Source organism: Daldinia decipiens (assembly GCF_022478715.1).
Source record: "Daldinia decipiens strain CBS 113046 unplaced genomic scaffold F4813scaffold_47, whole genome shotgun sequence".
Lineage (NCBI taxonomy): Eukaryota > Fungi > Ascomycota > Sordariomycetes > Xylariales > Hypoxylaceae > Daldinia > Daldinia decipiens.
Window position 1 is genome coordinate 203,043 of NW_026054590.1, and position 26,610 is coordinate 229,652.

General features: G+C 33.8%; 6 protein-coding genes across 6 annotated transcripts; 3 read left to right on the forward strand and 3 right to left on the reverse strand.

The window, feature by feature from the left end:
- Positions 1 to 151: 151 nt before the first annotated feature.
- Positions 152 to 1,546, reverse strand: F4813DRAFT_393684 (uncharacterized protein; the record flags this gene model as incomplete). The annotated part of the gene is made up of 7 exons (XM_049247453.1): positions 152 to 199; positions 265 to 484; positions 556 to 773; positions 826 to 935; positions 988 to 995; positions 1,056 to 1,137; positions 1,195 to 1,546. The coding sequence occupies 7 exons, from the start codon at positions 1,544 to 1,546 to the stop codon at positions 152 to 154; spliced, it is 1,038 nt and encodes a 345-aa protein (XP_049095464.1).
- Positions 1,547 to 2,023: 477 nt separating this feature from the next.
- F4813DRAFT_399896 (GMC oxidoreductase) lies at positions 2,024 to 4,553 on the forward strand. The gene is made up of 2 exons (XM_049248211.1): positions 2,024 to 3,609; positions 3,678 to 4,553. The coding sequence occupies exons 1-2, from the start codon at positions 2,321 to 2,323 to the stop codon at positions 4,222 to 4,224; spliced, it is 1,836 nt and encodes a 611-aa protein (XP_049095465.1). The 5' UTR covers positions 2,024 to 2,320; the 3' UTR covers positions 4,225 to 4,553.
- An 894-nt stretch (positions 4,554 to 5,447) lies between these two features.
- Positions 5,448 to 6,608, reverse strand: F4813DRAFT_255341 (uncharacterized protein). The gene is made up of 2 exons (XM_049240196.1): positions 5,998 to 6,608; positions 5,448 to 5,932 (listed from the first exon to the last, which is right to left on the reverse strand). Exons 1-2 carry the CDS (start codon positions 6,458 to 6,460, stop codon positions 5,580 to 5,582), a joined length of 816 nt encoding a protein of 271 aa, XP_049095466.1. The 5' UTR covers positions 6,461 to 6,608; the 3' UTR covers positions 5,448 to 5,579.
- Positions 6,609 to 9,876: 3,268 nt separating this feature from the next.
- Positions 9,877 to 12,361, forward strand: F4813DRAFT_374498 (cytochrome P450). The gene is made up of 5 exons (XM_049244938.1): positions 9,877 to 10,276; positions 10,330 to 10,480; positions 10,536 to 10,595; positions 10,705 to 11,322; positions 11,398 to 12,361. Exons 1-5 carry the CDS (start codon positions 10,211 to 10,213, stop codon positions 12,060 to 12,062), a joined length of 1,560 nt encoding a protein of 519 aa, XP_049095467.1. The 5' UTR covers positions 9,877 to 10,210; the 3' UTR covers positions 12,063 to 12,361.
- Positions 12,362 to 12,703: 342 nt separating this feature from the next.
- F4813DRAFT_374505 (uncharacterized protein) lies at positions 12,704 to 15,073 on the reverse strand. Its single transcript, XM_049244939.1, has 5 exons — positions 14,371 to 15,073; positions 14,283 to 14,302; positions 14,108 to 14,215; positions 13,645 to 14,033; positions 12,704 to 13,583 (listed from the first exon to the last, which is right to left on the reverse strand). The coding sequence occupies exons 1-5, from the start codon at positions 14,579 to 14,581 to the stop codon at positions 13,091 to 13,093; spliced, it is 1,221 nt and encodes a 406-aa protein (XP_049095468.1). The 5' UTR covers positions 14,582 to 15,073; the 3' UTR covers positions 12,704 to 13,090.
- A 645-nt stretch (positions 15,074 to 15,718) lies between these two features.
- Positions 15,719 to 18,458, forward strand: F4813DRAFT_374508 (MFS general substrate transporter). The gene is made up of 7 exons (XM_049244940.1): positions 15,719 to 16,230; positions 16,292 to 16,605; positions 16,673 to 16,934; positions 16,998 to 17,171; positions 17,239 to 17,258; positions 17,312 to 17,364; positions 17,441 to 18,458. Exons 1-7 carry the CDS (start codon positions 16,012 to 16,014, stop codon positions 18,100 to 18,102), a joined length of 1,704 nt encoding a protein of 567 aa, XP_049095469.1. The 5' UTR covers positions 15,719 to 16,011; the 3' UTR covers positions 18,103 to 18,458.
- The last annotated feature ends 8,152 nt before the right edge of the window (positions 18,459 to 26,610 follow it).

Below are 26,610 nucleotides of genomic sequence, written 5' to 3' on the forward strand. Positions count from 1 at the left end.
TGTGGCACCACACCAGTTCACTATCCGTATGATATATCACATCTACAGCGACAGGTAGTATGCTTTCTTCCGGGCACCATTCCCGCCACCTCAGCAACATTAGTCTCCGTATCCTGGCAAACACTCACTTCATCCTATTCGGATAAGTAAATTATTCGGATATCTTGATAACCACCTTGCCAAACTGCCTATGGTTCCACTGTTGGTAAATTTCGTTAGTATCTTGGCAGCCGGGTCAAGGGGTTTAGATAATTCTTCACATACCACATAGTCATATGCTTCTCTAGCACTTTCAAGGTTGAAGACTCTCTCATCAATCACGGGATGAATATTATTGGCTTCGATAGCCCTTACCATCTCCTCCATTTGTTGTCTCGAACCTACATGAACGCCGCGTGCTGTGCAGCCGCGGAATAGGAGCTCCATCGTAAGTTGAGGTTTTTTGCCGCCGAGGAAGCCGATCAAGTTAATAATACCTCCAAGCCTTTTGTACTCTCAGTTAGCTGGATATATATTTAGCTACCCGGTAGGTAGATAGGGTCTGTTGTCCTTTACCTGACTGCATCGATACTGTGGTGGAGAGACTCACTGCCTGCCACATCTATTACGAAGTCGACACCACTCCGCCCGTTCGTTAAGCTCTTAGCGGTCTTGCCCCAGTTGGCGTCTTCTTTATAATTGATTGTATGGTGAGCCCCCAACTCTTTCAGTGCCTGCTCTTTCTCCTTCGTAGATGTGGTAGCTATGATCGTAGCCCCCGCAGCCCTTGCAAACTGTGGAGTCGTGTAAGAAGCAATTCCCTTTATGATTATACTGAATACGTACCTGAAGTGCAAAGATACTAACTCCGCCTGTACCCTGAATGAGAACAGAATCGCCTGGTTTCAATGGTTTTAATCCGTACAATGCATTCCATGCAGTCAAGGCGGCACATGCTTTTTCGAGGATAGTTAATAAAAGGCAGTCGGTGTTGATTTAACTACTTACATAGGGTGCTAAGCAACAAGTCAGTCAGTTAACCAAGAATGATCGGAGCTAGAATGAAATTTGCTAACCTTGACTCGCTCAGATCGAGATTATTGGGAGTTATAACCAAACCGTTTTCGTTATAGACGCCAAATTGTCTAAGCGTTCCGTCTTCCACCTTTTCGTTAGTTTATGGGGGTTGGAGTAAGGGTGGGGGGATGAACAAACCAAGGAAACCACCCAGAGACGTTGGGATGGTGGAAGAGTCTATATCTCCATAAAGATGGCCTTGATGAAATAGCGTCGCTACCTTGTCTCCTATTTGAAACTTGGTCACTTTAGAGCCAATCTCTATGACTTCACCTGCGCCGTCCGAACCAGGGCAAAATGGGAATCGTAATGGGCTGGGGTATTCGTTCTTCGCTATGGCTACATCTCGATAATTCAGAGATGCAGCATGCAGTTTGACGAGGACCTCATTCTCTCCGACCTTTGGGACAGGTACTTCAAGGAACTCTAACCCTTCGAACCCTCTCTCCTGCCCTCTAATAAACCACTGCTTCATAGTTGAGGGTACCATATTTGACAATAGAATAGAGGTATTTTGAGCTATTCAAACTCTTCTGTAGGTGCTGGAGGCAACTTGACCAACTCATCTTGGCGGCCAAACGTCTATAATATACACAAGAGTGCACTATTCACGTATATCTTTAGGCCGGGGTTCGGATGCCGAAGGCCGGGATGATTACCCGAAGCTACCTGAGTTATAGGTGTGTGAAAAGTATTAATTCTAGTTTTATGGGTAAGTTTTGCGAAATGATCTGGATCGCATGAATTGATGGCAATGGTTATTACCATCTCTACTCCGTTGGGGTTAAAGAGGGACTCGGCTCGGCGGGCGAGTCCCGACGAGGTCCACCAACACCTGTCCGATACTCCTATAACAAAATGTGTCGTTATTGCAATAAACCCCGCAAATAATCAACCCCGTTAAAGTATTAAAGTGTTACGCTATGGCTTCACTCGGCTCAATCTGCCACCGCAAAGGATAAATGTGGCGGAAGACAACCTAGATAGACCGCATAAGAATTACCGTTAGGATTCATACGACGTTAATATAATCCTGTATATGAAGTGTGATTTAAACTTGGAGATATAGTAGAAACCACTAATTCCGACTAGTGTCATTGGCTTGTTTATGTTATGAGATGGCGATCGTGATGAAGGGGGGAGATAAGTTGATTGCCATTATCTCGAAAAGGGGGTATAAATAAAAACGGAGTCTCCCTGCATCGGCATGGTTCTACTAGTGTTAAGGATAGGTAGTAATATCAATGCTCACATCACATAAGAGATGAGGCTCATTTCGTCCTTGCTTGTGGTCTTGACCTTTGGGACGAAAAATGTAATAGGTCAATCGGAATATCAGTATGTTATTGCAGGTAGTGGAGCCGGAGGAGGGCCATTAGCAGTGGAAATCGCGAAGGCCGGTTACTCGGTACTTCTCTTAGAAGCCGGATCAGACCTCTCCGAAGATCCATTGTATCAAGATCCCGACAAAGCTACGGAGGCAATCAACGATCCAAGGACAAGATGGGATTTCTTCGTGAAACACTCTGATGATTCTGAGAGGGAATTGAAATATGAGCATACGACCTGGCGTACCACCAACGGCTCTTTATATGTTGGATTAGATCCTCCTAGAGGATCGGAACCCCTAGGCATCTTCTACCCAAGAGCAGCAACTCTGGGTGGATGTGCATTGCAGAACGCCGCCATTCTCCAAATGCCGAGTGACGATAATTGGAATTATATAGCTAATATCACCGGCGATGATTCGTGGAAGGCTTCTGAAATGAGAAAGATTTATGAAGAGATCGAGAATTGTAATTACTTACCGAAAGGTTCGACCGGCCATGGATTTTCAGGTTGGCTTGAGACTAATCAAAATGATGGTTCCTGGTTGAACAATGCTACCGACGGGGCTACAGTCCTGAAAGCCATAGCGGAATTAACTAGTTCGGCAGGAAACAACACTGGATCCGAAATATCAAATGCTGAACTGAAAGAACTGTTGAATAGAGACATCAATGGAGTTGAGCCCAACCGCGACCAGATGACGGGCGTTTTCGCCATGGCTACTCATACTGATTCGGCTGGTCGGCGATTCAGTCCAGCGAACTATATTAAGAAGGCGTTGGAGGAGAATCCAGACCTCCCGCTAACAGTCCAGCTTAACGCATTTCTCACGAAGATATCATGGGACCAGCTACAGGGTCCTCCTGCTGTTATGTCGGTAGACTACGTCGTCGGTCCCAGCGCGTACAAAGCTGACCCTCGGTATGACCCGAGCCGGAACACCACCGCAGGCTTTAGCTGGGTCGGTAAAGAATTGATCATCTCCGCTGGGGCTTTTAATACTCCTCAAATTCTGAAACTTAGTGGCGTTGGTCCGGCGGAGGAACTCAACAAGCACAACATCACCGTGGTAGCAGACGTCCCGGCCATTGGCGAGAATCTTGGGGACAACTACGAGGGCGGTGTCTTGTCCCTCGCGTCAAGGCCGTTTGAGGGGTTTGGTAAACCCTATGCTGTGCAATTGAAAACGTCTGCTTCGGCGCGAAATCGTGACATATTTTTATGGTAAATTTACCTCAGAATCAACACAAACCATCTCCTGTAAGAGGTAGCTAACAATCCAACTTCATTAGGCCGATAAACTCTGCATTTGAGGGCTTCTGGCCCGGGTATCCCTCGAACCGTGGCCCAAGCGCGTTTACTCTTCCGTTTGTCCTTATGGACTCGCGTAGCTCAAATCGGGGCACGGTCACCCTACGCTCTACAGATCCATTTGAACAACCCGAGATAAACTTTCGATTCTTCGAAGGGGATAGCGACGAGGACTTGCAAGCTATGCTCGAGGCTGTTGAGTTTAGCCAGAAGATCAAAAGCTTGCTCGGGAGCTCCGGGCTGGCCCCTTTCGAAGAACTTCATCCTTGTACAAGTGAAGCTAAATGTACTGACCAAGATATTAAAGAGTATCTTAAGTTGCAGGCTTATTCACACCATGCGACTGGAACATGTGCAATTGGCAGTGTATTAGACTCGAGATTCCGCGTCAAGGGAGTAAACCGCCTTCGGGTGGTTGACGCATCAGTTTTTCCTAACCCCCCTGGCGCATTCCCTGTTCTCCCCACGTTCGTGATATCGAAGAAGGCAGCAAAGGTCATACTGGAGGATGCTGATGGGATGAATTAAATAGAAGGATCCATATTTATTAACAATTACTATTAAGTGTAAGATTGTATCACACGCCAAACATGCTCTTGGTTGTAAGTGACTACATGAATGTGCGTGCGTGTTACGTCGGCGGGTTAATGAGATGTTTACGCCCGGCTTAGTCCTTCTTGCCCGCCAGAACAGGGATTACAGGAGCACATTGGACACTGACCGAGTCGTTTCGAATGCCACCCCTAAAGACGTTTGGCGCTCGGCTACTATGTCTGTTTTTTTATAGTATCTCAACTTGGCAAGCCTGATGTTGTAAAATGTGCCAATCCTGGGCTGTCTCTGTAGTTGTCCTGAATGAGAAAAGGAAGCAGGGGTAACTCAGCTGGCATTTGGTAATACGCGGCGAACACTCAGAAATAGGCTAGGTACGTAACCATCCACCCCTATGATTCTCGCCACGCATCTCCCGCTATGAGATACATTGAGTACGGCCAGAAGTCTTCCAAATCCGCCGAGGGCACCACCGAGGCACCAAGTCTTTCTCTCTTGATCATCTTTTCCTACCCATCAAAGTGGGGTATTATAATCTTCATTGAATCAAAATCTAATTATCTATTCAACACACCCTACATTAGGACGTTCACAATACAATAATGACAAGACATTCATAGCACCTTAAGTGTTTTGCTATGTACCTATCAACTAAGAACTTGTGATGAGGGCGCTAGTGGTCCTGCCAAGTATGCTCCAGATAAGCCTTGGTTCAGCCGTGCATGATGCTCAAAGGCCTACCCAACATCTGCAACTACACCAAAACATCCAACCCAAGAGCGCATGCGGGTTCTGTGGCGAGGATACACTATGCCAGGAACTCAATAGGAGTTTAGATGGCCATTAGTTATGGTTCGAATTATGGGCCAAGACTATTGTATCAGTGGATTTTCCGAACATCGAACTAAGCATAAGAATCAGGGTTCAATCAACCATTATTTCCAACCTAGCATCAATGCAATATTCCCTTTAACTCTAGGTGATTTAGGGGAAACAAATACTCGCACTACGGATAACGTTGCCATCGTTCCTATGGCCCTCGGTTGTCAGAAAGAACCCTTGATGTAAGTTAGAAGCTGCTGCTTTGCTGTTGTATAGTAGTCGTGTATTAGAATAATTTTACTAACGCTTAGCCTTCTCTCTTTTTTCGAAGGCGCGCAGCGCCCCTTATGTATCTTTGCCATGTAAATCTACATCCGTTCTTGACTAACCTCACTTATACCTTGACATCAGTCGACTAACGATGGTAGACATAGATTAGGGTTAGGGTATCAGAAAGGAAATAGGGTACCCTGTAAGTCAAACAACTTAGTTGGAATATAAATATATCATCAAGTATCGTAATCCCCCGTACCCCTGCCCCTATTCCATCCTGTATAGATATCATCGGGAACTCTAATCCAATTACCTCCCATATTAGTATATCGAACAAGCTCAACGTGTCTCGTCACGTTTATACCGGGGCAATTGCTTTCAAGTTGTCTAGCCGAAACGTCAGCACTTATTTGCGGGCTAGTGCGAACATTGCTACCCTTGCTGTTGATATTGGTCGGTGGATCAATCGAAAACGGACTGAACATTGCCATCATGTGTCGGAATAATGGCCGATATGTCGGTATTGATGTAGCAAGAATGCCAGCCATAAGCTCAATGAGAGAAAGAAGGCTGACAAGGATGTTATCGTCTAAATTAAGCACTGTTAGTTGTATTCGTATAATAAATATCAATTACAAATCGAACTTGACTTACAGCTTGGATCAACAGTTGCATCAAAGGCCAAGCTAAACCCAAGACGGATAATAGAAACAATACAGGCGCTGCCACCCATGGCGAAAGTGAAAATCAATAGCCGCTTTTTCTGCTTCGATGTATGAAGTCTTAAAATCAATGGGATAGGTGCACATAGAATAATAATGAAATCGGTAATGATATTGACGATCCTGGTTAAGAGAACATATAATAACCCATAGTTTATGCAAGTGCCATTTCCAATAGTTAAATCCCAAGAAAAGGCGACGGGGCGATATTGAAATATATCGATAATCGAGGCTGTTAAATGGAAGGCAATCATCAGAACGGCAAAAATCCAAAGGCAGCAATGGAATCTCCATGATTGGAAGATACTTCCATACAACCTGAGGATACTGAGCTTTATGAAACCTAGCGATATGGTATACAGAACCTCATCGCACACTTTCCAAATATTAAGCATACGCGAGTCCGTAACGAATATAACATGGCGTCCGCCTCCATACTTGACTATTATCGCTATGCCAATAGTTAATGCTGCGGCGAAGCACTGCAAACGATTAGCTTGATGAAATAGAAGTAGTGAACTAAGTCGCTAGGTAAGCTGTCCTATTTACCCAAGCTATCAATAATAGCAGATCACTTTGCGTTGAGCGGAACTTGCGGCATACCAGGTACTGCGAACAGAGACGAAGTATGAAGACAGCAGATGCGAAACCGCAAACTGAACAAGCGACGATAATATTAGGTACCAAGCTGTCATCCTTGTGTGCTAGCATATAAGCTATTTGCTCCTGCGATGGCCGCGGTGTCATTTTTACATTCGAGTTGCACAGGATCGCCTGAGAGACTCGTGCTTTCGTGGAGGGACGTGAGAGAAAGTGTTGTTATGATATATGCGAGGCCTGAAATTTGATTAGAAGCCCTCCAATTCATAGTCGCTTCAGTGGTGAGTAAGGGAATAGTTATATATTAGAGAAAATTAATATGTGTGCTATGCCGCTAATACTGTTATACAACATGTAGTTATATGTCCCTCACCACCAACGTTTATATATTGAGAGTACATGGGCATCTAACTTATGCAGTAAGAAAACTGAGGATTATGTCACACACCATATGTAACGGTGCAGGGAGTGCTAAAGAAATTTAGTCAAGCTTTTCATATTCTCTCTTTTTATTGCTTTCAATTCAATTAACTACATTCTATAGATCCAGGCACCATATATGATTAAGAACACACAATACATGAGAGCAGATATATTTTCTTCACATCTTGTAAATAATAGCCCAATCTACCTTTTAAGCACCTCTGGGGCTGATAACCTGGGAATGGAAAGTATTAATATAGATTTGTCACGTGTCCAGAGATGTTATAGATATATCCATAACTCGAAAAGGGTTTCTTACATTTGGTACTTGAGTTAACATGAATTTATATTATGAATATAGAGTCTAAGAATACATGTACTGTCACGTCGTGGGGAGCGCTAGTGCGCTCTCCACGCCTAGTAATCAACTGAGCGCATATATATGCGATCATCCCGAGCTCGTTACACTCGCTTTTTTTTTCTTCCTGAACCCAATATATTCATATTAGATCTAGGCACCACATGACTACCTAAAGTACTCTTGTATGTGATATGTACCTTATCTCCGCCTTGATCCAAAACCTCGTCGACCAAGCAAAATCAATAGATCGACAAGCAAGAAAGTAACGATAACACCAGCAATAATACCAACGACTGCCCCAGTGTCAAGATAAGTACCCTTTGCTAATACGGGTTCTTGACGCTTGTTATCCTGAGAATTAGTAGTGATGCGATTTTTAACTAGTAATGGTAGAGCTAAGACCCCTGCATCAGAAGCCAGAATCAGGCATAATAGGATATGATACATTTTATGATTTGTTTGTAGTTACCGTGTACTATCTATCCTCATACACTACTATAGAGTTGAAGCTTACCGTAGATAGCAAATAAGTATTTATATGTGTGGTATTTCATAATCATCAATGATAACATTTGCCAATTGTGGAAGACTTTGTTCCACAGACCATCAAAGAGATTTGTCCCTTGTTAAGGCATAATTGTGTTGTGACCTCGAAGACAATCCAGGGGTCCAAGAATATGTTGACAAAGTGCCGCTTCTATTGCAAGTGCATTGTCACTGCAAGTGTTTTCTAGAAATGAAACTAACTGAGCATGACTGGCAGCTTGATTGGGGTAGGTATCCAGTTGTAAGCATGCAAATGGATTTTTATGCCTCGTTCAAGACTCACTTTTTGAGTGCTCTCTGCCTTTAAACATAGATATAACTGCATTTAGAATCCATTTCTACCTAGGGACCTTGAGAAGTTTATCCATATATTCCTCGGCTTCCTATAATATTATAGTTCTCATTTCCCCTTCCATTCCCATCCTTAATTCCATCTCCTTCTCATTGATACACTTCCTAGTCTTGCCTCAACTAATTGTCAAATTTTAACAGCCATTACTATGAAGGCTCCCTGTCTCATTCTCGTCGGGGCTTTCGTTTCCCACGTCATCTGCGATGGTGGCTATGCGAAAGATTGCCAAAATATGACGCTCGTCAACCTGGAAGATCCTCGTATTGGCCTGAAGGTATCTTGTAAAGCGGGAAATAAAGCTCAATGTTCAATCCTTGATCTATGGCAATGATATGGAACTGACAATGGTATGTTGAAGCCTCAAGACAAGTAAGTAATTCGTAAATCCCTTTCACATTCTTGGGTGTCAAGAAATTGGCGGCATAGTACTGATGAGATTACCTACTCAGGAGTGACCTATCTAGATGTCGATCTTGTCACCTAGTGAATGGCACGATTTTAGAATGTGAGTGCAGCGCTAATCCCAAAGGGCGTCACTACACAAGCTCTGTGAACACTAGTAAGCATTGTGATATGAATAAATACCTACCTAGGTATATATACTCAAATTAACTAGGTACTTTTATAGACGATCTCATTGTCAATGGAAACGGAGTCCCTAAGTGTTTTAGCAATAGAGCCACCACGCCTGATGATTGTGCCCAAAAAACATCAACATCAAGTGGATGTGGTAGCAACTCCTGCCTCGTTACTCTAGGATATGTCCTATTTTTCTGTAGTCTTTCCCTTATCTGGGATTGAGTATTTTTCATTTACCTCGGATACCTTACGATTGCCACACCACGAGCTTGTCACTGAGTCAGGGGTAGTCACAAGGAATAGAGCAACGTTATGTATAATATCTTGAGCGCATACTTCCATTAATACCTAGTTACATCATCTAAGTTTGTGTCATTGATGTTCTAATTTATATTATCCCACGTATTACTTCCAATAAAGAATGAGGATGTTTGTGTATACGTTTATTAGGTATCTCTCCGAATAAGTCCTGCGTGTTTATGTCATGTGTGAATAAAATATCTACTTAAGTACCTAACCTACGTAGTCACATGATAACTTAGGCACCTCTAACAATGAATTTATTAGGGAATAATATGTGTTATTGGCAATTTATGACTACTATTAATTACATGCATTCGAATTGTATTCCGGAATTACTAATATAATACTCAAACTGCTGTAGGGTAGTGTTCTATAACATGAAATTATTTCACAGGATAATGAGAGCAAGTTCTAACCGCGCGGCATTATAATGCCTTTTTACCAAGATTGCACTAATAGGGGTTACATTGCGACTCATGCTAGCAGTCCCCACGCTACGGCCCCCAAAGTTTAGATGTTACCTAGTTTCATATCTCTTCTCGGCCACAAAGCTGCATGATGCCTAACTTCCAATTAAAATCTGTTGCTGCTTAATTACGTCGCTTGGATGCTCTTATTCTGGCCCCCAAGCACATCGCACCCCATACCGTGAGTTCAATAATGTGAGTGAATACGACATTCAACCAACATACCTGTAGGTACTCATGGATATACGAAAGGTATGCGTCGCTCCAAAATTAAGGCCAGTTACTTTACGGGTAGCATTACCCGATAGGAATGGCCAGTGTGATAATGCTATAAGGATGAAAAGAGGGTAGGATACAATGTTCCATTGTCGCACAGCAGTCATATCCCCAATTTGTTTCCTTTCAGTGCCGTCTTCCATTTCAACAGACTTGCAGGATAGTAGCAACAAGGCAAACTCAGAGACTGAGTAGGCAATTTCAATCCTTTTTCCAGGTTCGCCCGCGATATTCGACCATGATTTCGGGAGCAATGTTATTCCAATGGATACTACTCTCGGCAGGATGCATATTGGTGGCTTATGTATGTACTATCCTATTCAATTACGATTCTGTGTTCACGCTAACTACTCGAAGTTCTCCCTTACATTCACGTACAACGTCTTCCTACACCCCTTGAGAAGCTATCCGGGCCCTCTTCTGGCTAAGATGACCGATGCCTATGCGGGCTTTTATGCAATGATGATGCGTCTACACCTTGTCACATGGGAAGATCATCAAAAATACGGCAAGTTTAACTAATTAGTTGAATATGTTCTCCACGCTGACCAAAATGCAAATAGGCCGGGTTATAAGGCAAGGCCCAAATAAGCTCGTTTTCAACTCAGCTCAGGCTCTTAAAGGTCAGTAGCTACCTACGTCAGGTACTTACCTATGTACCTATCTATTTACAATATACCGTCGTCTATTTTCTACTACTTTAGCTATCGTGTTGCTGACTATCTCTTCAAGACATCTATATGAATGATAGGCTGTCCAAATCTCGTGTGTATCTAACATCACTCCAAGCCACGACAGGCGAGAATGCATGGAGTACAATCGACAAGCGCACCCACCGTATAAGGCAACGGATGATAGGTTCTGTACTAAACGATCGCTCCTTACAAAAGTTTGAGCCTACTATAATTAGAGAGATTGATATATTTCTTGGTGTGGTTTTATCTTCATACCAAGGTTCCCAACTTTTGAATATGACCGACAAATTCAATTATCTGATGCTGGATATTATCGGTCAGCTTGCTTTTGGGTATGCTAATCGTACGCAAACTGTGCCAAAGAATCGATTTCTATCAAAAGGGATCACGGTGGCCAATTACCATATCAATATCCTTTTGCAGTACCCATATCTAGCACAATCTTGGTTGGTATCTTTAATACGACATGTCACAGCGTATCAACAGGAGAGAAATTTGGACTCGTTACGAAAACTCATAAAGAAGCGAAAGATGCAAGGGGTAGACGCACATTATGATCTATACCATTTTGTCACCCGGCAGATGGGTACCGAGGACACCGAAAACGTTGAGTTAAGTGAACTGTGGTCAGAAGCGGCCTTATTCTATGTGGCAGGTTGGTGTCTCAAGTTTCATATATTAGGCCTCGTGGTATTATTCTGCAAATGCTAATTCCATAATTGCGCGACAGGAGTAGAGACAAGCTCAACGACTCTATGTGCGTTATTTTTCTATCTATCACGATATCGAGAATGTTATGACAGACTTGTCGCAGAGATTCGCTCTTCATTTACTAGCGGAGATGACATACGAAGGGGTGCAAAGTTAGGTGGATGCCACTACCTTCGCGCCTGTCTCGACGAATGTATGCGTATTTCGCCACCGGCGCCAGGGATATTCTGGAGGGAGGCTTCTTATGACGACAGCAAAGCTAGTGGCCCATTAGTTATCGATGGCCACGTTATTAATCCGGGGACACACGTTGGAGTCTGTACTTATGCTATTCATCACAGCGAGGAATACTTTCCCGAGCCCTTTATATTCAAGCCTGAGCGATGGATGGCGGAAAGCCCAGCTCCTAAACCATCGGTGCCCTTCGCTGCATTTTCATTAGGAGCCCGATCGTGTCCAGGGAGGTCTCTTGCATATCTACAAATAAGCCTCACTGTCGCTAAAACGCTGTGGTATTTCGACTTTGAGCGGCCATCAGGCAAGCTTGGTAATGTTGGCAGTAGAAGTGGTGAGGGTAAACCGGACGAATTTCAACTGTACGATATACTTGCTTCCACTCATACAGGGCCTATGTTATCCTTTAAGCCCAGAGGTGAATATTGGAAGGATCTGAAAGCAATGTAAGGCTAGGATGCTGTGAATGAGTTGGCGATCAAGGTGCCTACTGTTACTTTATGATATGCTTAATTGAATATATACAATTATCAAATATAGTCCTTTTACTGATCGAAGAGATCAAAACATCGCTAAGAAAGCCAGAAGACAAGCTGCGCGAATGGGGGAAATCCACCCAAACTTCACAACTTCTAACATCGGGGTGTGGATAAAAATCAAAGATTACTTGTGCTAGTTACTTTGTCTGTGAAGGATTGTAAAGAGTTTCGTAGCATCGGATACGGTGCGGCCCGGGCAGCCACTTGATGGGTGCCAGACGCATCAAATGATTTGTGGGCTTGCCTACCTGTTGGAGTCCGTATTTCATATAGATCTCCTGCTGGTGGTTGCTCTAGGACATTAGAAGCGGAACCAACAAATCGATTTTATGCAGGTTGACTTTTACGACACTAACACAGAATTAGAATTAACTGCCACACTTTAGGGGTTGTTGCCATCAAGGAACCAACAGAGTATCCGCAATACAGCCGGCTTAATCAATGATAGGCTACCTACCTACCTACCTAGGTAGGTACGTATTCGGTTTGTGATTGAATATGACGCGGCTACGTTTAGCGATGATGCCGCACATATTCACGCTCCCGATACATCATCGGCAACGTGTTTAATGAAGTTATCACAACCCTACCTGGGTTTCCATTTCCTTTTTACAACTATTAATTAGCTGCACGTAACGAGTGTGTAGAGTCATCGTACCACGTCACCTATCTCGGAATCTTCTATACTCGATATTTGATTACATGGAAATGGTTACCAACCAGAAAGAAGAAACTTGATACTCCAGAGCTATGGAGTCACTATGAAGATCAAAAATATGTAGCTGAATAGACTCGCTCTTCTTCCGCAAGGAGAGAAGCTGCATTGGAGTAACTGTCTTGCTTTTTTTGCTAAAAACATGTTTGGTTATGGTCCAGTTAAAGAAGCGTTTTCCTCATGCGCATCTTTTCTAAGGTCTTCTTCCAATCTTCTATAGGCATTTATCCATTACTCCAAGGGTAATCGCGATTAGATGACCTCCTATCCACGGTGTCTGTTGCAACTACGATCTCCGTCGTCATGAGTATGCCATCGCTGGGTAAAACCAAGTCACTCTGCTCATTTCTGCTCGACAACGATGGATATTTGACCAATGGCGTCGTTGTGTCCCTCATTCTGTGGTACATCATCCTATCAGCATCCCATAGCTCACTTCCCATATGAACCTGATGAGATGGCCATGACTGTGATTTGCTCGTCCGGTTTGAACTCCTTCTAGAAATATGAGTATAAAACATGACTTTATCAATGACACGGTGAATTAAGTCGGTGTTAGAAAAGGCTCTCGGTATCCATGGTGCGCAAAGTGCAAGGAAACAACATGTGTTCTCTGCCAATGTCCAAAGATATACGCTATTGATCGTATATGTTTTATCATCAGAATCTAGGAACTTGATCATAGCAATCGCACGAGCAATTGACGATGCCAAAGCCCTGGGGTTTTGGTTCATATTAGGCACGTAAACTGCTTGAAAGAAGAGGGGTCCAGACTTACAGTAAACCAACAAGAAATAAGAAAGAAACCCCCATCTTTTTCTTTGTGGCAACCTGTAAACGCCAAATAGTTCGCTGGGTTAACACTATAACAACTGCTATGTATATCGTATTCGCTAAACAGCCTGGAATCTGAAATAATTTCTGGTCGATACAGTAACCTTCGAGAATCGTTTTATCCCAAATCTTCCTATATGGAAAACAGGACATATTTTCAGCTACTATAAAAGCGATACTAGCTATAGAATTGAATGCTAACAGCATGTTGCCTATCCAGTAGAATAAGTTCCGGGTACCACGCGGGACAAAGATGCGATTCCACTCCAGGAGAATAGCGGTCTTCCAAAGACCTGACGTGGCGGCACAGAAATTGAAACCAAGGTGGTGAATCTAGTTATCGAATATGTTAATATTCTGCAACACCTGCTATTCGAGTTAAGCCACAATATACCGGGGTTACATACGTAAAAGATCGGAGCGAGATCCCTCAACCGCACATCCCATTGATGGGGGAAGGCACCAATCATATATAGTACATGATACGAACACCACACACTTGCTATGAATGTTCCCTGATAGATAATGCCTAAGTTAGTTGCACATTAAAGGCTTAAATAAGTAATTGATAAGAGTTAATACCATTCCCGCCAATGCAAGAGCTGTTATAAGGGGTGAATACTGTCAGGTTCTCATATATACGTAGGTAGGTAAACAGGTATAAACGCACCATCTTCGATTTCCAGTTTATTTCGATTAGACGCCTTTGCATACGCACGCATAAGCGTAACGAGCGTTATCAAAGATAGACATATAGCGTTGGTAAACTGTGCTACGGCGTTGAGGTTGGCGGGGTGCTCGAAGTTCGGTTCATGGCCTTGGGGTGGCTGCAGAGCTGGTCCGTTTAATATTTCTTCCGGGATCATAGAGGTTTGCGACATGCTGAAAGGTTATTACATCGAAAGCGGCGATCATAGACAGACATGAATCAACAGAGTTGGAGTTGGGCCATAGATATTAGGAGAACGGAAGTCATAAGTGGAACATATTGTGAAAGCAAGCTTCAGACGTCTGAGATAAGTAGCCATCATTGGCCTCCTCGACCTGCTGCTTCAGTACAAGCTGCTGACATTCTAAGGATCCAACAGCCCTACACTAGCAATTCACCCAACTCTATATCCATTAACCAATCGGCGTAACCATGATTAGAATATCTCTCAGGGACCCCAATAGATAACAACAGGTCGTTATTATACAATAGAATACGGCTTCCAATCCATAGAGTGTTGGTAGATATTTAGCCCCATATAGGTACCGTTGACTGAATACGCTGCTGCGGCTTACTATGACATATATGAGTCGAGCCACTAGAGGACGCATATAGGTTAGAGTATTATATTTCTAGAAGTAGTCCTATGAGATTTCTATAAAAGTATATATAGAGTAATACGTGAGAATATATCCTATTAGTACATATAACCTGAACGATACGTCTACTAAGAGTGCATGCCGAAAAATTGTCGAATATGCTACATGTAATCGTAAGGCTTAGTGGTGAGCATAAAATGGAGATGCCCTCCGTACCCCTAACAATTGGGTGATTATTAGGCGTTTGCGGTTGTGTAACCAACAGAACGGTAAGTTAGAGAAGGTTACACAGACAATACCTGGTATAATAAATGCATCATCTTATATATTTCTCTTACCTTCTAACACGCACTCAGGTATTTATCCAATCATGTCCAAGTAATAGATTCTCGTATGACCCAGGTTTCATTTTGTAAGACATAGCTACTATCGCATGCATGAATTTGCATGCTGTTGGCCAGAGATGGAAATGGGGGCCACATTGAGATGAGGCTCTGCACTAGTTTTACGAGAAATCCAAAGCGGGTAAACGTCTGCTTTTAATTCCACACCCCTCCATTATAAACAATAATACTACATTAATATAGGAGGGCCCATGCACCATACCTGTAGGCTGAGTTCCAACGCCACCAATCAGACATATCATTTATGTGACATTCCTACACTACCTAGGTACATTTGGGGTTGAAAAGTATTGTTCTTTGTATATACCTTTTGTGCCAAGTTATTTAGCACTCAAAAATAGTTACTTTCATCACACCAACTCAAACGTGTACGAGTGGCCTTGCACCAACATGTTGTTTCGTTTTCCCATGCAGTTACCAGACCTAGGCAGGTGGTCCTATCTATTCAAAAATTTCTCATCGTTGCTCATCCCTTTTACTACTACTAATCCAGAATTTCTTGAATATATGATCGACTTGAAGAATATTCCTATTCAATATTTCAACTTTGATTCTGTATCTGTTCCCCTTTCACTCATACTGCAGTAGCCCAGTCTACCATGAATAGTTCAGAAAATGCTTCTACGTCCGACAGGGACGTCGTAGTGAAAGATAATTCCACTACTGACTGGCCATCGGACAGGGTGGTGGGCGAGGCACAAGAGTTGGTAGTAGAGGAATGGCAACCATCCAAACATGAAAAAGCTATCATCTACACCATTGCTTTCCTTAACCTCATTGTCTCTCTGGATGCCACTATTATTGTCACCGCTTTAGCTGTAAGTTCAAATTTCCTTATACCATATATCCTTCTGCGATTTGCTGACGGGGATTGGCCAGGCAATTGTCGACGATATTGGTGGCACAACTACTCAAGCCTTCTGGATTGCCACATCGTATCTTCTTGTAAATGCAGTTACTATGCCAATGATCTGCTCGATTAGTGATGTTATTGGCCGACCTATTTGCCTTACCTTCTCGATCGCCGCTTTTACAGTAGGAACAATAGTCTGCTGCACTGCACACAGCATAGCGGTGCTTCTTCTGGGGCGTTGTATCCAGGGAGTTGGCGGTGGAGGTATCCACTCCTTGGGTCTTGTCATTCACACTGATTTTGTTCCCTTGAGATGGCGACCGAAGTGGTACGGTATCACGTAAGTTTCTTCACGATATCGCTAGAACGCCTCAGATACAGAACTAATGAAAAGAAAAACGATACAGACTTGCGGCATGGGCTATAGGCCTCTCGATAGGCCCAGTAACAGGTGGTGCTATTGCCCAGAGGACTACATGGCGTTGGATATTTTATCTCATGTTTCCCATTTGCGCGTTTGGCCTCGTTGCCGTACCATATCTCCTCACCCTGCGACCTAAAAGGGCCACATTCCAGGAGAAAATGGAAAGGATTGACTGGCTAGGAGGATTCATCTTCACTTGTTCCGCAACAGCCTTTCTTATCGCAATTTCTTGGGGCGGCACACAGGTATGCAAATATAGTTATCTCACTTTGATACATAAGTGGCCACCGTACTAATGTTACTCATAGTATGCATGGAATAGTGCGGCTACACTGGTTCCTCTTATTCTGGGCATTGCGGGTTTAATCGGTACAGCCTTCTATGTTGGGTTTATTGCGAAATATCCTTTCATTCCAAATGATTTATTTTGTGACGTTAGCTCTATCGTAGCATATATTGCTGCTTGTCTTCAAGGAATTCTGGTACGTCTCCTCACATCTAGAACTCTATCTATTGGATTGTGATAGCTGATATTTTTGACCTCTCCAGTTATATGGGACATTATACTAGTAAGCAAATGCCGCCATGGACTCATTAAGAGCACTGCTGACTTCAGGAATAGTTGCCCTCTTTATTTCATGTCTGTGAAGGAATATACCCCAATTGACGCAGGTGGTGAGTAACACAGATCAGTTATTTATATTTATCAGCATATCATATCGAAAGCATGTGCTAATCTGGGATGTTACAGTGGCTACACTTCCAAATCTTCTACTGTTTGCTGTATCCGGAATTGTCACTGGACGCCTTGTTACCAGGTTTAACAATTTCCGTTGGGCGATTTGGTTTGGCTGGTTCTTCAGCTGCGTCGCGACGGCAATGTATACGGCATGGAGAATTGATGACAGCAAGCCGGTCTGGGTCATCAGCTTTATGATAGGCGGCATGTCACATGGTGCTATATTAAATGCGCAAAATTTCGCTACCCAGGCCATATGCAAACCCGGAGATGAAGGTGCGGCGGCGGCGATGTATATCTTCGCAAGGCAGTTCGGCATGGCCCTCGGCGTAGGAATAGGGGCTACAACGTTCCAGAACGTCATGAAACTAAACCTCAGGTGGGGAGGGTTGCCAACTTACATCGCCGACTATGCTGAAGCCTATATTCCAACCTTACACTCTCTTCCTCATGGCCCTACCCGGGACGCAATATACGACTCGTACAAGGCTGGATTCCAGGCCGTAGTTGCCACTTGGCTTGGGATTTCAGTTCTCGTCCTCTTCCTCACCCTAGTGTTTATTAAACACGCTGATATGAACAGAAAGCTTGATAGCGACCACATAATTGACAGCACGCGAATGTTTAGGCACTGGGAGAAGAAACAATCCACTCCAAACGGCAACGAGATGTAAGATATGGATATATCTGGCGACTCATCGAACTCGCTGGATATGTCTTCGACAAGTATGAGAGTCTGGGCTTGTTTGCATAGTCGTTCCTAAATGTACCTACCTAACCAAGCTAGTCTTTGATATCTATTCATCGTTATCCATTGTGTAATTTCCTCTTTTCTTCTGTCTTCGAATGCGGGATTTAATTATTATATGCGCAACGTTAGGTACTTTCTATATTTCAATGACTACCTAAGTACCTACCTATATCTTCCTGTAAAATACTACTTTATTAACATATTAAATGCGTTGGTGAGGTTAGATACACATGTCAGATTAGTCAGCCATGTCAGGTGACCTGAAAATCCCTAGTCCCATGTAAAATAGCGGTGTAATACGCGTTCCCACAATTTTACCTCAATTAATTAAATTATTAAAAATATGATAAATTAAACCTTATATAACGTTTATTTAATACGTATTAATTATATAATAATTGAAAGTTTTATGTATTTAAATTATATAAATTTTAAGGATAAAATCTTAATTAATATTATATAATATAATATATATACATTAAAATAAATTTTAAAAAAATTATTATTTACTTATTATTTTATTATAAATTTTATTATATTATTATTAAGTTTTAAACTTAAATACTTTAATAATTAAAATATATAAAATAAAACGTTTATATCATTTATTTAAAATTATAAAAAATTACCCAATTTATTTAAATTTTAATCGGAAATAATAATAAAAATAAAAATCTTATTAAAGGATTAATTGCTAATAATATCAACTTTAAATAATTAACTTTTTTTTTAAATAATATAAAAAATAATTAAAATTTTATAAAAATTTTATTTAAAAAATTAAACGTATATATTTGCATTAAAAAAAATAATTAATAAAAAAAATAATTAAATTAAAATAATTAATTATTCGAATTATATTAAAACTTTATTTTAAAATTGTATAATAATTTAAACATGTAATTTAAAATATATATAAAATTTTAAAAAGTTATTTAAGTATATATATATTAAAACATAAAATTTGGAATAATTATGTAAAGATTATAACATTATTTATAAAAAAATTTAAAAATTAAAAAATTTAAATAATTAATTAATTTATGATGGTTGTATAATATTGACATAAAGGTATTTTATTGATTATAAAGTATCTTTATTATTAATAAAAAAAGAAAAGATAAGATATTTAATTTTATTAAATAAAGGGGTTGAATATTTATTATTATTGGAATATAAAAATATATTATATTTAGTTAATTTTAAATAGATTTTTTTTTTTTAAATATTTTAATATATTAATTTTAATATTATTAATTTATTTATTATTGTTTTATTATTATTATTATTATTTTTATTTATGTATGTATTTATTAATATTGATTAGTATTATTAAATAATAATAATATAAATTAATAAGATTAAAAAAATTATTGTTATTTTAATTTGAAAATTTTTATTATAATAATATAAATAATATTAATATTTTTTTTATATTATTTTTGTAGTTTATGATAGGTTATAATTTTATTTTTTTATATAATTTATTTATATTTTTAATAAATTATTATAATTTAAACCTTTTATTTATAAAGTTATTATTATTTGTGTTATTAATTTTTTTTATTATGTTTTAAGAAATATAGGTAAAAAGTTTAATGTAGGTGTAAATTTATGTTATATATGATTTTGTTAAATAAGAGAATATGGATAAATTATATAAGTTTTTAAGCTATTTTTTTGGTTGGATATTTATATTTAATATAATATTTAATTATATAGTAATATAATAGAAAAAAATTAATTTTTAAATAATTATATTTAAATAAAAAGTAATATAAATATTTTTTATATTAGTAAATTTTAAAATTATTAATAATAAAATATTATATATATATTTAATTAAAAAAGTAATAGTTAAATATTAAAAATAATTTAAAGGATTTACGGTAAATAATTTTAAAGTATTATTAAGATAATTATAATTGGTATTATAAAATATATTGAACTGGTGTAATGCCACATTGCCAAGAGCAAAGATATTATTATATAATCTTAAGTTATAGGCTATATAAAAATCTAATATTTGTTATATTCTTCTAATTAAATAATTATAATTATTACTATTTAATTATATATTTAATATAAATATATTTGTTATTTTCTTATATTTATAGTTTATGGCCTTATTTTACATATTTATCTTATATATCTTATTCGATTAATAAATCTTTATAGTTTTTCTAGAATATAATATTATTATTAATTATTTAGGATTTTTTACAAGGATTTAAACGTTAAAGTAATATGTTATATTTTATAAAAGATACCAACTTTTGTTTAGTGGTAATTATTACGGGATTTAAACTTGCAACCTTAGTTTTAAGAGAATTGTTAAATGTTGATTAGTAAGAATGGTTTTAAGAGTTAAGAAATTGATTTTGAGTATTTATTAAGAAGATTTATAAAAAAATAAAAAAATTATAAAAATTTTAAAAGTTATTGGGTATTTAAGATAAATTGTTATTAGATTATTATAAAAACTTTTTTACAAATTAATATTATTTAATTAAAGATATTTTTATTAATATAAGATAATTATAATTGAAATATACTAAAAAAATATTAAAAATGATTATGTAATATAAAGCTATTTATAAATTAAATAGTTAAGAATAGTAATTAGTATTATAGGATTTATAAATTAAAAGATATTAGAATATATAATTAAGGATAATATATAATTATAATGGAATTGTTATTAAGGGATATAGAATTAGAATTTTTAAGGATTATAATTAAAATATAATTAAATATTGGTAAAAAAAGGATATAAATTAGAATATAGTATTATAATTATATTATTAAAACAAATAACCTATAGTTGATAAATAATAGGATTTAGTGTTAAGAAATCTATTTATTTATTACCTTGAATATATAGAAAAATCTATTAATTAAAATATTAAAATGAAATAAATAAAATATTATTAAAGCTATTATAGTAATCTTATTGTTATTTATTCTAATATATTTTTAAGGGGTATGAATAAAGGCTGAATTAATAATTACTTACTTATAAGCTAAATTTTATACCAAAAAAAAACGTTATACAATAGCTAAAAAATCAATCAACCTTTAATAAACAAAGATAAATATTATTTTTATTTCTGTATTAAAAATAGGAGGTAAAATCACCAACGTAAATCATTAATAAATCAAATATTTTTTATGTTTTTATTATAATAGAATATTGATTAATTTTTTGAGAATATTTCTAATTAACCCTAAACTAGTAATATTAGTTTAAAGGATTAGTTAATATAGTAAGGAATAATATTTAAACTAGAAATATAATTAAACTTATTATTTTTTAAGAATATTATTTTACTATTTACTAGCATATTTTAAGTATTATTAACTATTAATTCCATTTGCACTAATTAACTAAAATTTAAAATATATAGGGATATTTTAGTTATATTATTTGATAATAAAAGCGACTAAAATAACAAACCCTTAAAATAACCCTTAAGTTTTAAGTAAATATAATTAGTAGTATTTATTGATTAATTATAATAAGTTACCGTTTAAAATTTTAGTAAAGGAATATTTGATTAGTGTAGAAAACTAATTAGTATTTAATTGATTGTATATTAAAACTTTATTAGGAATATATTTATTATATTAGCCATTATCCTAATTTTAGCAATTTTATTAATAGTATAAGTATTGGTTTTTAATTAAAGATTGTTAATTTATTTGTATTAAGTTGTTTTGTTAAATTTGTAAAATTATAAAAATAAATTATTTAATAAAATAAATGTTATTTAGTGGTTAAAGGATGTTAATAAGATTTTTTACTAATATAGAGTAATTAATTATAACTGGATTAAAAAAATCTTAATATGGATTATTAATAGCAATATGTATAAAAAAGTTAATATAATTATCAATAGTACAACTATTTAAAATAAAGTTTAAATTTTATTAAAAAGAAAATTTGCTATACGTAATTTATATTAATATAAATTATATAAATTAAAATTAAAAAATCTTAAAAATAAAGGCGTTTTTAGTAATCCTATTAAACTTACGAATTTAATTAGGAATTATACAACTTTTTTTAAAAATATTAAGTTGAATATAATATAAAATATTAATTTTAACGATTATGTTAATGCCATCTTAAAACAAATTGATAATAATATTTTAAAGGATATTATTTATTATGCTTATTTTTTTTTTATGGATATTTAAGTTGTGTTATTTAATACGATTAAAAATATAATATATAATTAAGTTAATAAAGAAGTTAAATTGTTGAATTGTTATTATAGTAGTAAAAAAGTCAAGCTTTAAACTTTCGATAATATTGAAGATATTTTACGATAGTTTATTGATTGTTTACGAAAGAATAGTGCTGGTAATTAACCTTGATCTAAAATCTTTACAAAAGATAATAAGTTATAAGATTTATTAATTATGGAGAGTTTGACAAAACATTTTAGTATTATATAAATTAATATATAAAAAGTTATAGTGGAGTAGATTAAATAAAAATTAGCAATTATTAAAAGTATATTAGGAATATTGTTTTATATGATAATATGTGACGGATGTATAGAGTATCCTAGTTAACCTATCAAGATTAATTAGATTTAAATCTGTAAATAACTTTAATTTTTTAATTATTGCATAAAAGGTTATAATTAAGTTAGATTTTTTCTTTTATATGTAGTTAATTATTTGTTTAATATATATTGGTTTTATAGTGTTTAAAAAAACACATATATATGTTATATGGTATTTTTATATTCGATAGTATATAATATGGTTATAAATAGATTTTTATATTATAATAAGATTTATAATATATATATTATGGGTCGATTAAACAAATAAGGATTAATTTAGAATATTAATATTCTTAATACGATTTAATTGGTTATTAAATAAAAAAGAAAGGTTATTGGTATTGTTATTTATAAATATATTTACGATTAAAATATTGGTAATCTATTTGCTAAAAAATAAGTTAAATATTATATTAGAAAGATTAAGATTAAGTAAGAGTTGATAATATCACATTTTATTTTAATTAATTTAATATTTTAAGATTAAACTACTTATGTAATAACAGAAATTAATGTTATAAAATTTAAAAATAATATTAAAATATTTAATTAAGATTTTTTTATTAAATATAAATAATTCCCAAAAATAATAAGGAAAAATAATATTATTTATATAAAAGGTATTATTTAAAAAGAAATTAATAATTAATTTAAAAACCTGTTGGTAAATATTAATATAATTAAATAATAAAAAGGATTAAATAATAAAACTATTAAAATTAAATATTTTAATAAAAATAAACTTAAAAAAATTAATAATATTAATTAATCAAAAATTAAAAAACTTATATTAATAAAGATTTTAAATATATATAATAAAGAATTTGTAAAATTTTAAAAAGATAAATTTATAAAAAACTTTAAGAAATAATTTAATATAATTTAGGATAAAATAATTAAATTTATACTTAAATTTAATAAATTTATTTATTAAAAATTAATTAAAAAATTTAAAAATTTAAAAATTATTTTAAATTTAATTATTAAGATTATAAAAGAATAAGCTTAGAAAGATATTAATATTAATATTAATTATATTAAATTTATTAACCTATAATTATAATTATATGTGTTTTTTTAAAAATATTAAACGACTCTTAATTAATTAATAAAATCAAAAGTTACCACCTTTATTATCGAATAAATTTAGAATATATTTTAAGTTATATTTAAAATTAATAATTAAAATTAGATTTTATAAAAACAAAAATTTAATTATTAAAATTATTAATATAAAAATTAAATTATTAATTATAATATAATTATATATTAAATAATATAATTTGTTTTATAAGTGAAGTAAAATGGTTTAAAAAGGATTTAATTAATTGATTTCAATTTTAACATTAAAATATATTAAAAGGTTTATATGGTTAACTAATTAATTATTATAACTACTTATTTACGTTATAGAAAATAAATATTGTATAAGCAAGTTTATTTTAAACTTAAATTTTATTTTTTAAATATAAATAAATATAATAATTAAAAATAATAAAACTTTAATAAGAGTTATAACTTTTAATTTAATAATGATTAAAATATCTTTATTATTTAAGAATTCTATTAATTAGATTTTGGAAGATTTTATTAAATTATATTATATGTAAGAAAATTTAGAGTTGTTAATAATAAAGGTTTAATTAACGGTATTATAAGGCTTATTAATTTAAATAATTTATTAATTAATAAATTAATATATAGAATATTTATTAAGATTAATATAGTTATAATAAATATTAAAGTAAAATTAAGTTATAGTTAAATTAATCTTAATATTAAGGATATTTATAAAAAAGATATAATTTTTAATAATTAACCTAAAATATCTTATTATTTAAAAGTAAATCTTATCAAATAAACTTTATAAGATTTTGATTATAAAGATAAATATTTATTTTATTTAGAGGAAGATAAAGAAGTTAAAATAATATTATTTAATAATTAGTTTTTTATGTTTATAATAAAGATCTTACGTAAAATATGGAAATAATTTAGAAAAAGATAGTAAAAGATGTAAAGGCGTTTTAACAATTAAATAATTTAAGTTAATATAATATATAAAAATAAAATTTAAAAAATTTACCTTATTAATAATGTATTATTTAACGGATTAATATTATTTAAATTATTAAATTGGAAGGATAAGATATTTAAAGAAGTTTTAAAAAATATTAAGGATTTAAAGTTATTTAAAATGGATGGTTTATATTAGAATATTATTTTATAATTTATTAAAGAATTATAAAAAATATAATTTATCTTTAAATAATTTAAAATCTTAAAAGTTAAATTATAAAATATAAAATTTATTAATTAAAAGAAAAAAATATTTATTAAAATATTATATTGCTAAAAAATGGTTTTAGGATGGGATTTTACCGAATTAGGGAAGATTAAAAATAAGATTATACTGCCATATATAATCAAAATAATTTAATACAAAGCTTAATAAATTAAAAATATTTTAATTCTAATTTTATTAAAAGATTAAGTAATTAAGATCTTATAAGATAAGATAAAAGTGGAAATTTTAAAAAAAAGTTATAGTTTTTATTATAATATTTGGTTTGTTATTAAGAAAAAAAACGGTGGATTATAATTAATTAATTTTGTTATTAAATTGAATGTTTAAATAATTAAAAATATATTTTTTTAAAAGATTATAATATATTTGTAAAAGAATTTATTACCTATGTAATACTCTTATGTATAAATTTATTTTTAAGATATGATTAATTAAATTTATTAATATATAATTAAGATATGATAATATTTATTACTTTAATTAATTTTTTAAGATTTATTACAATTTTAATAAAAATAATAAATTTAATTATATATTTTTTTAAAATTATAAATTATATATTATATGATTTAATCTTAAATATTTATAAGCTATTTTTTAATAATATTAATATTAAAAGCCTAAATATTAAATATAATAATTAAGAAAATTACCTAAGAATTTACCAATTTGTATTAAAATATATTAAAAATCTAATAAAGATATTATTTAATTTTAAATTAGTTAGAATTATTATAAACCTTATAAAATCCAAATTTTATAAATTGATTATTAAAATTATAAATTATATTTATAGATTTAACGGTTAACTACTAAGAAAAATTAAGGTTTTAAAGATTTTTAAATGGAATATATATAAAAATATTTTTAAAATCCAATTATTTTTAGGCTTAATGGTATATTTTTATATATGAATTAAAAATTATACCATTAAAACATTATCTTTAATAAGATTATTATAAAAAGAAAAGTTGTTTATATAAAAGATACTTTAAATATAATATATAATTAAACTAAAAAAAACATTTATAAAACCGCCATACCTTATTATATTTAACTACGATTTAAACCGATAAATAATGTTAAAAATAAACGTATTTAGTTAAAAATAAGGAGTAATAATAGGATAGCTTAATGATTAAAAAAATTTCAAACTTTTTTGTTATAAATTAAAAATTTGGAAAAAAACTAAACTTAAATATAATATTATAAAATAAAAATATTTTATAATTATAAAGATATTAAAACATTTAAAGAATTATATTTATGATATTTAATTTTAATTTAAAATTAATATAAAAATTTTAATTTTTTAACTAAACGATAGTTTTAATAATTTACCAAATATAATGTTATTAAAATAAATTGTTTATATTAAAATATTCAATTTTAAAATAAAATATATTGTAGGTAAATATAATATAATAACCAATATTTTGTTAAAAAAACCTAATAAACCATTTAATTAAAAAGATAAGTAATAAGAAAAAAACCTAAATAACTTTATCAACGTTTAATTTAATATAATTATTTTATTCTTAATTAA

Coding starts and splice junctions, on each gene's coding strand:
- F4813DRAFT_399896 (XM_049248211.1), top strand. CDS start 2,321: ATGAGGCTCATTTCGTCCTTGCTTGTGGTCTTGACCTTTGGGACGAAA. Junction 3,610..3,677: donor AATCGTGACATATTTTTATG/GTAAATTTACCT, acceptor CAACTTCATTAG/GCCGATAAACTCTGCATTTG.
- F4813DRAFT_255341 (XM_049240196.1), bottom strand. CDS start 6,460: ATGCTTAATATTTGGAAAGTGTGCGATGAGGTTCTGTATACCATATCG. Junction 5,933..5,997: donor TGCAACTGTTGATCCAAGCT/GTAAGTCAAGTT, acceptor TGCTTAATTTAG/ACGATAACATCCTTGTCAGC.
- F4813DRAFT_374498 (XM_049244938.1), top strand. CDS start 10,211: ATGATTTCGGGAGCAATGTTATTCCAATGGATACTACTCTCGGCAGGA. Junction 10,596..10,704: donor CTCAGCTCAGGCTCTTAAAG/GTCAGTAGCTAC, acceptor TATCTCTTCAAG/ACATCTATATGAATGATAGG. Junction 11,323..11,397: donor GGCCTTATTCTATGTGGCAG/GTTGGTGTCTCA, acceptor ATTGCGCGACAG/GAGTAGAGACAAGCTCAACG.
- F4813DRAFT_374505 (XM_049244939.1), bottom strand. CDS start 14,581: ATGTCGCAAACCTCTATGATCCCGGAAGAAATATTAAACGGACCAGCT. Junction 14,303..14,370: donor TAAACTGGAAATCGAAGATG/GTGCGTTTATAC, acceptor CCCTTATAACAG/CTCTTGCATTGGCGGGAATG. Junction 13,584..13,644: donor TTATTTCTTGTTGGTTTACT/GTAAGTCTGGAC, acceptor CCAAAACCCCAG/GGCTTTGGCATCGTCAATTG.
- F4813DRAFT_374508 (XM_049244940.1), top strand. CDS start 16,012: ATGAATAGTTCAGAAAATGCTTCTACGTCCGACAGGGACGTCGTAGTG. Junction 16,606..16,672: donor CCGAAGTGGTACGGTATCAC/GTAAGTTTCTTC, acceptor AAAACGATACAG/ACTTGCGGCATGGGCTATAG. Junction 16,935..16,997: donor TTTCTTGGGGCGGCACACAG/GTATGCAAATAT, acceptor TGTTACTCATAG/TATGCATGGAATAGTGCGGC.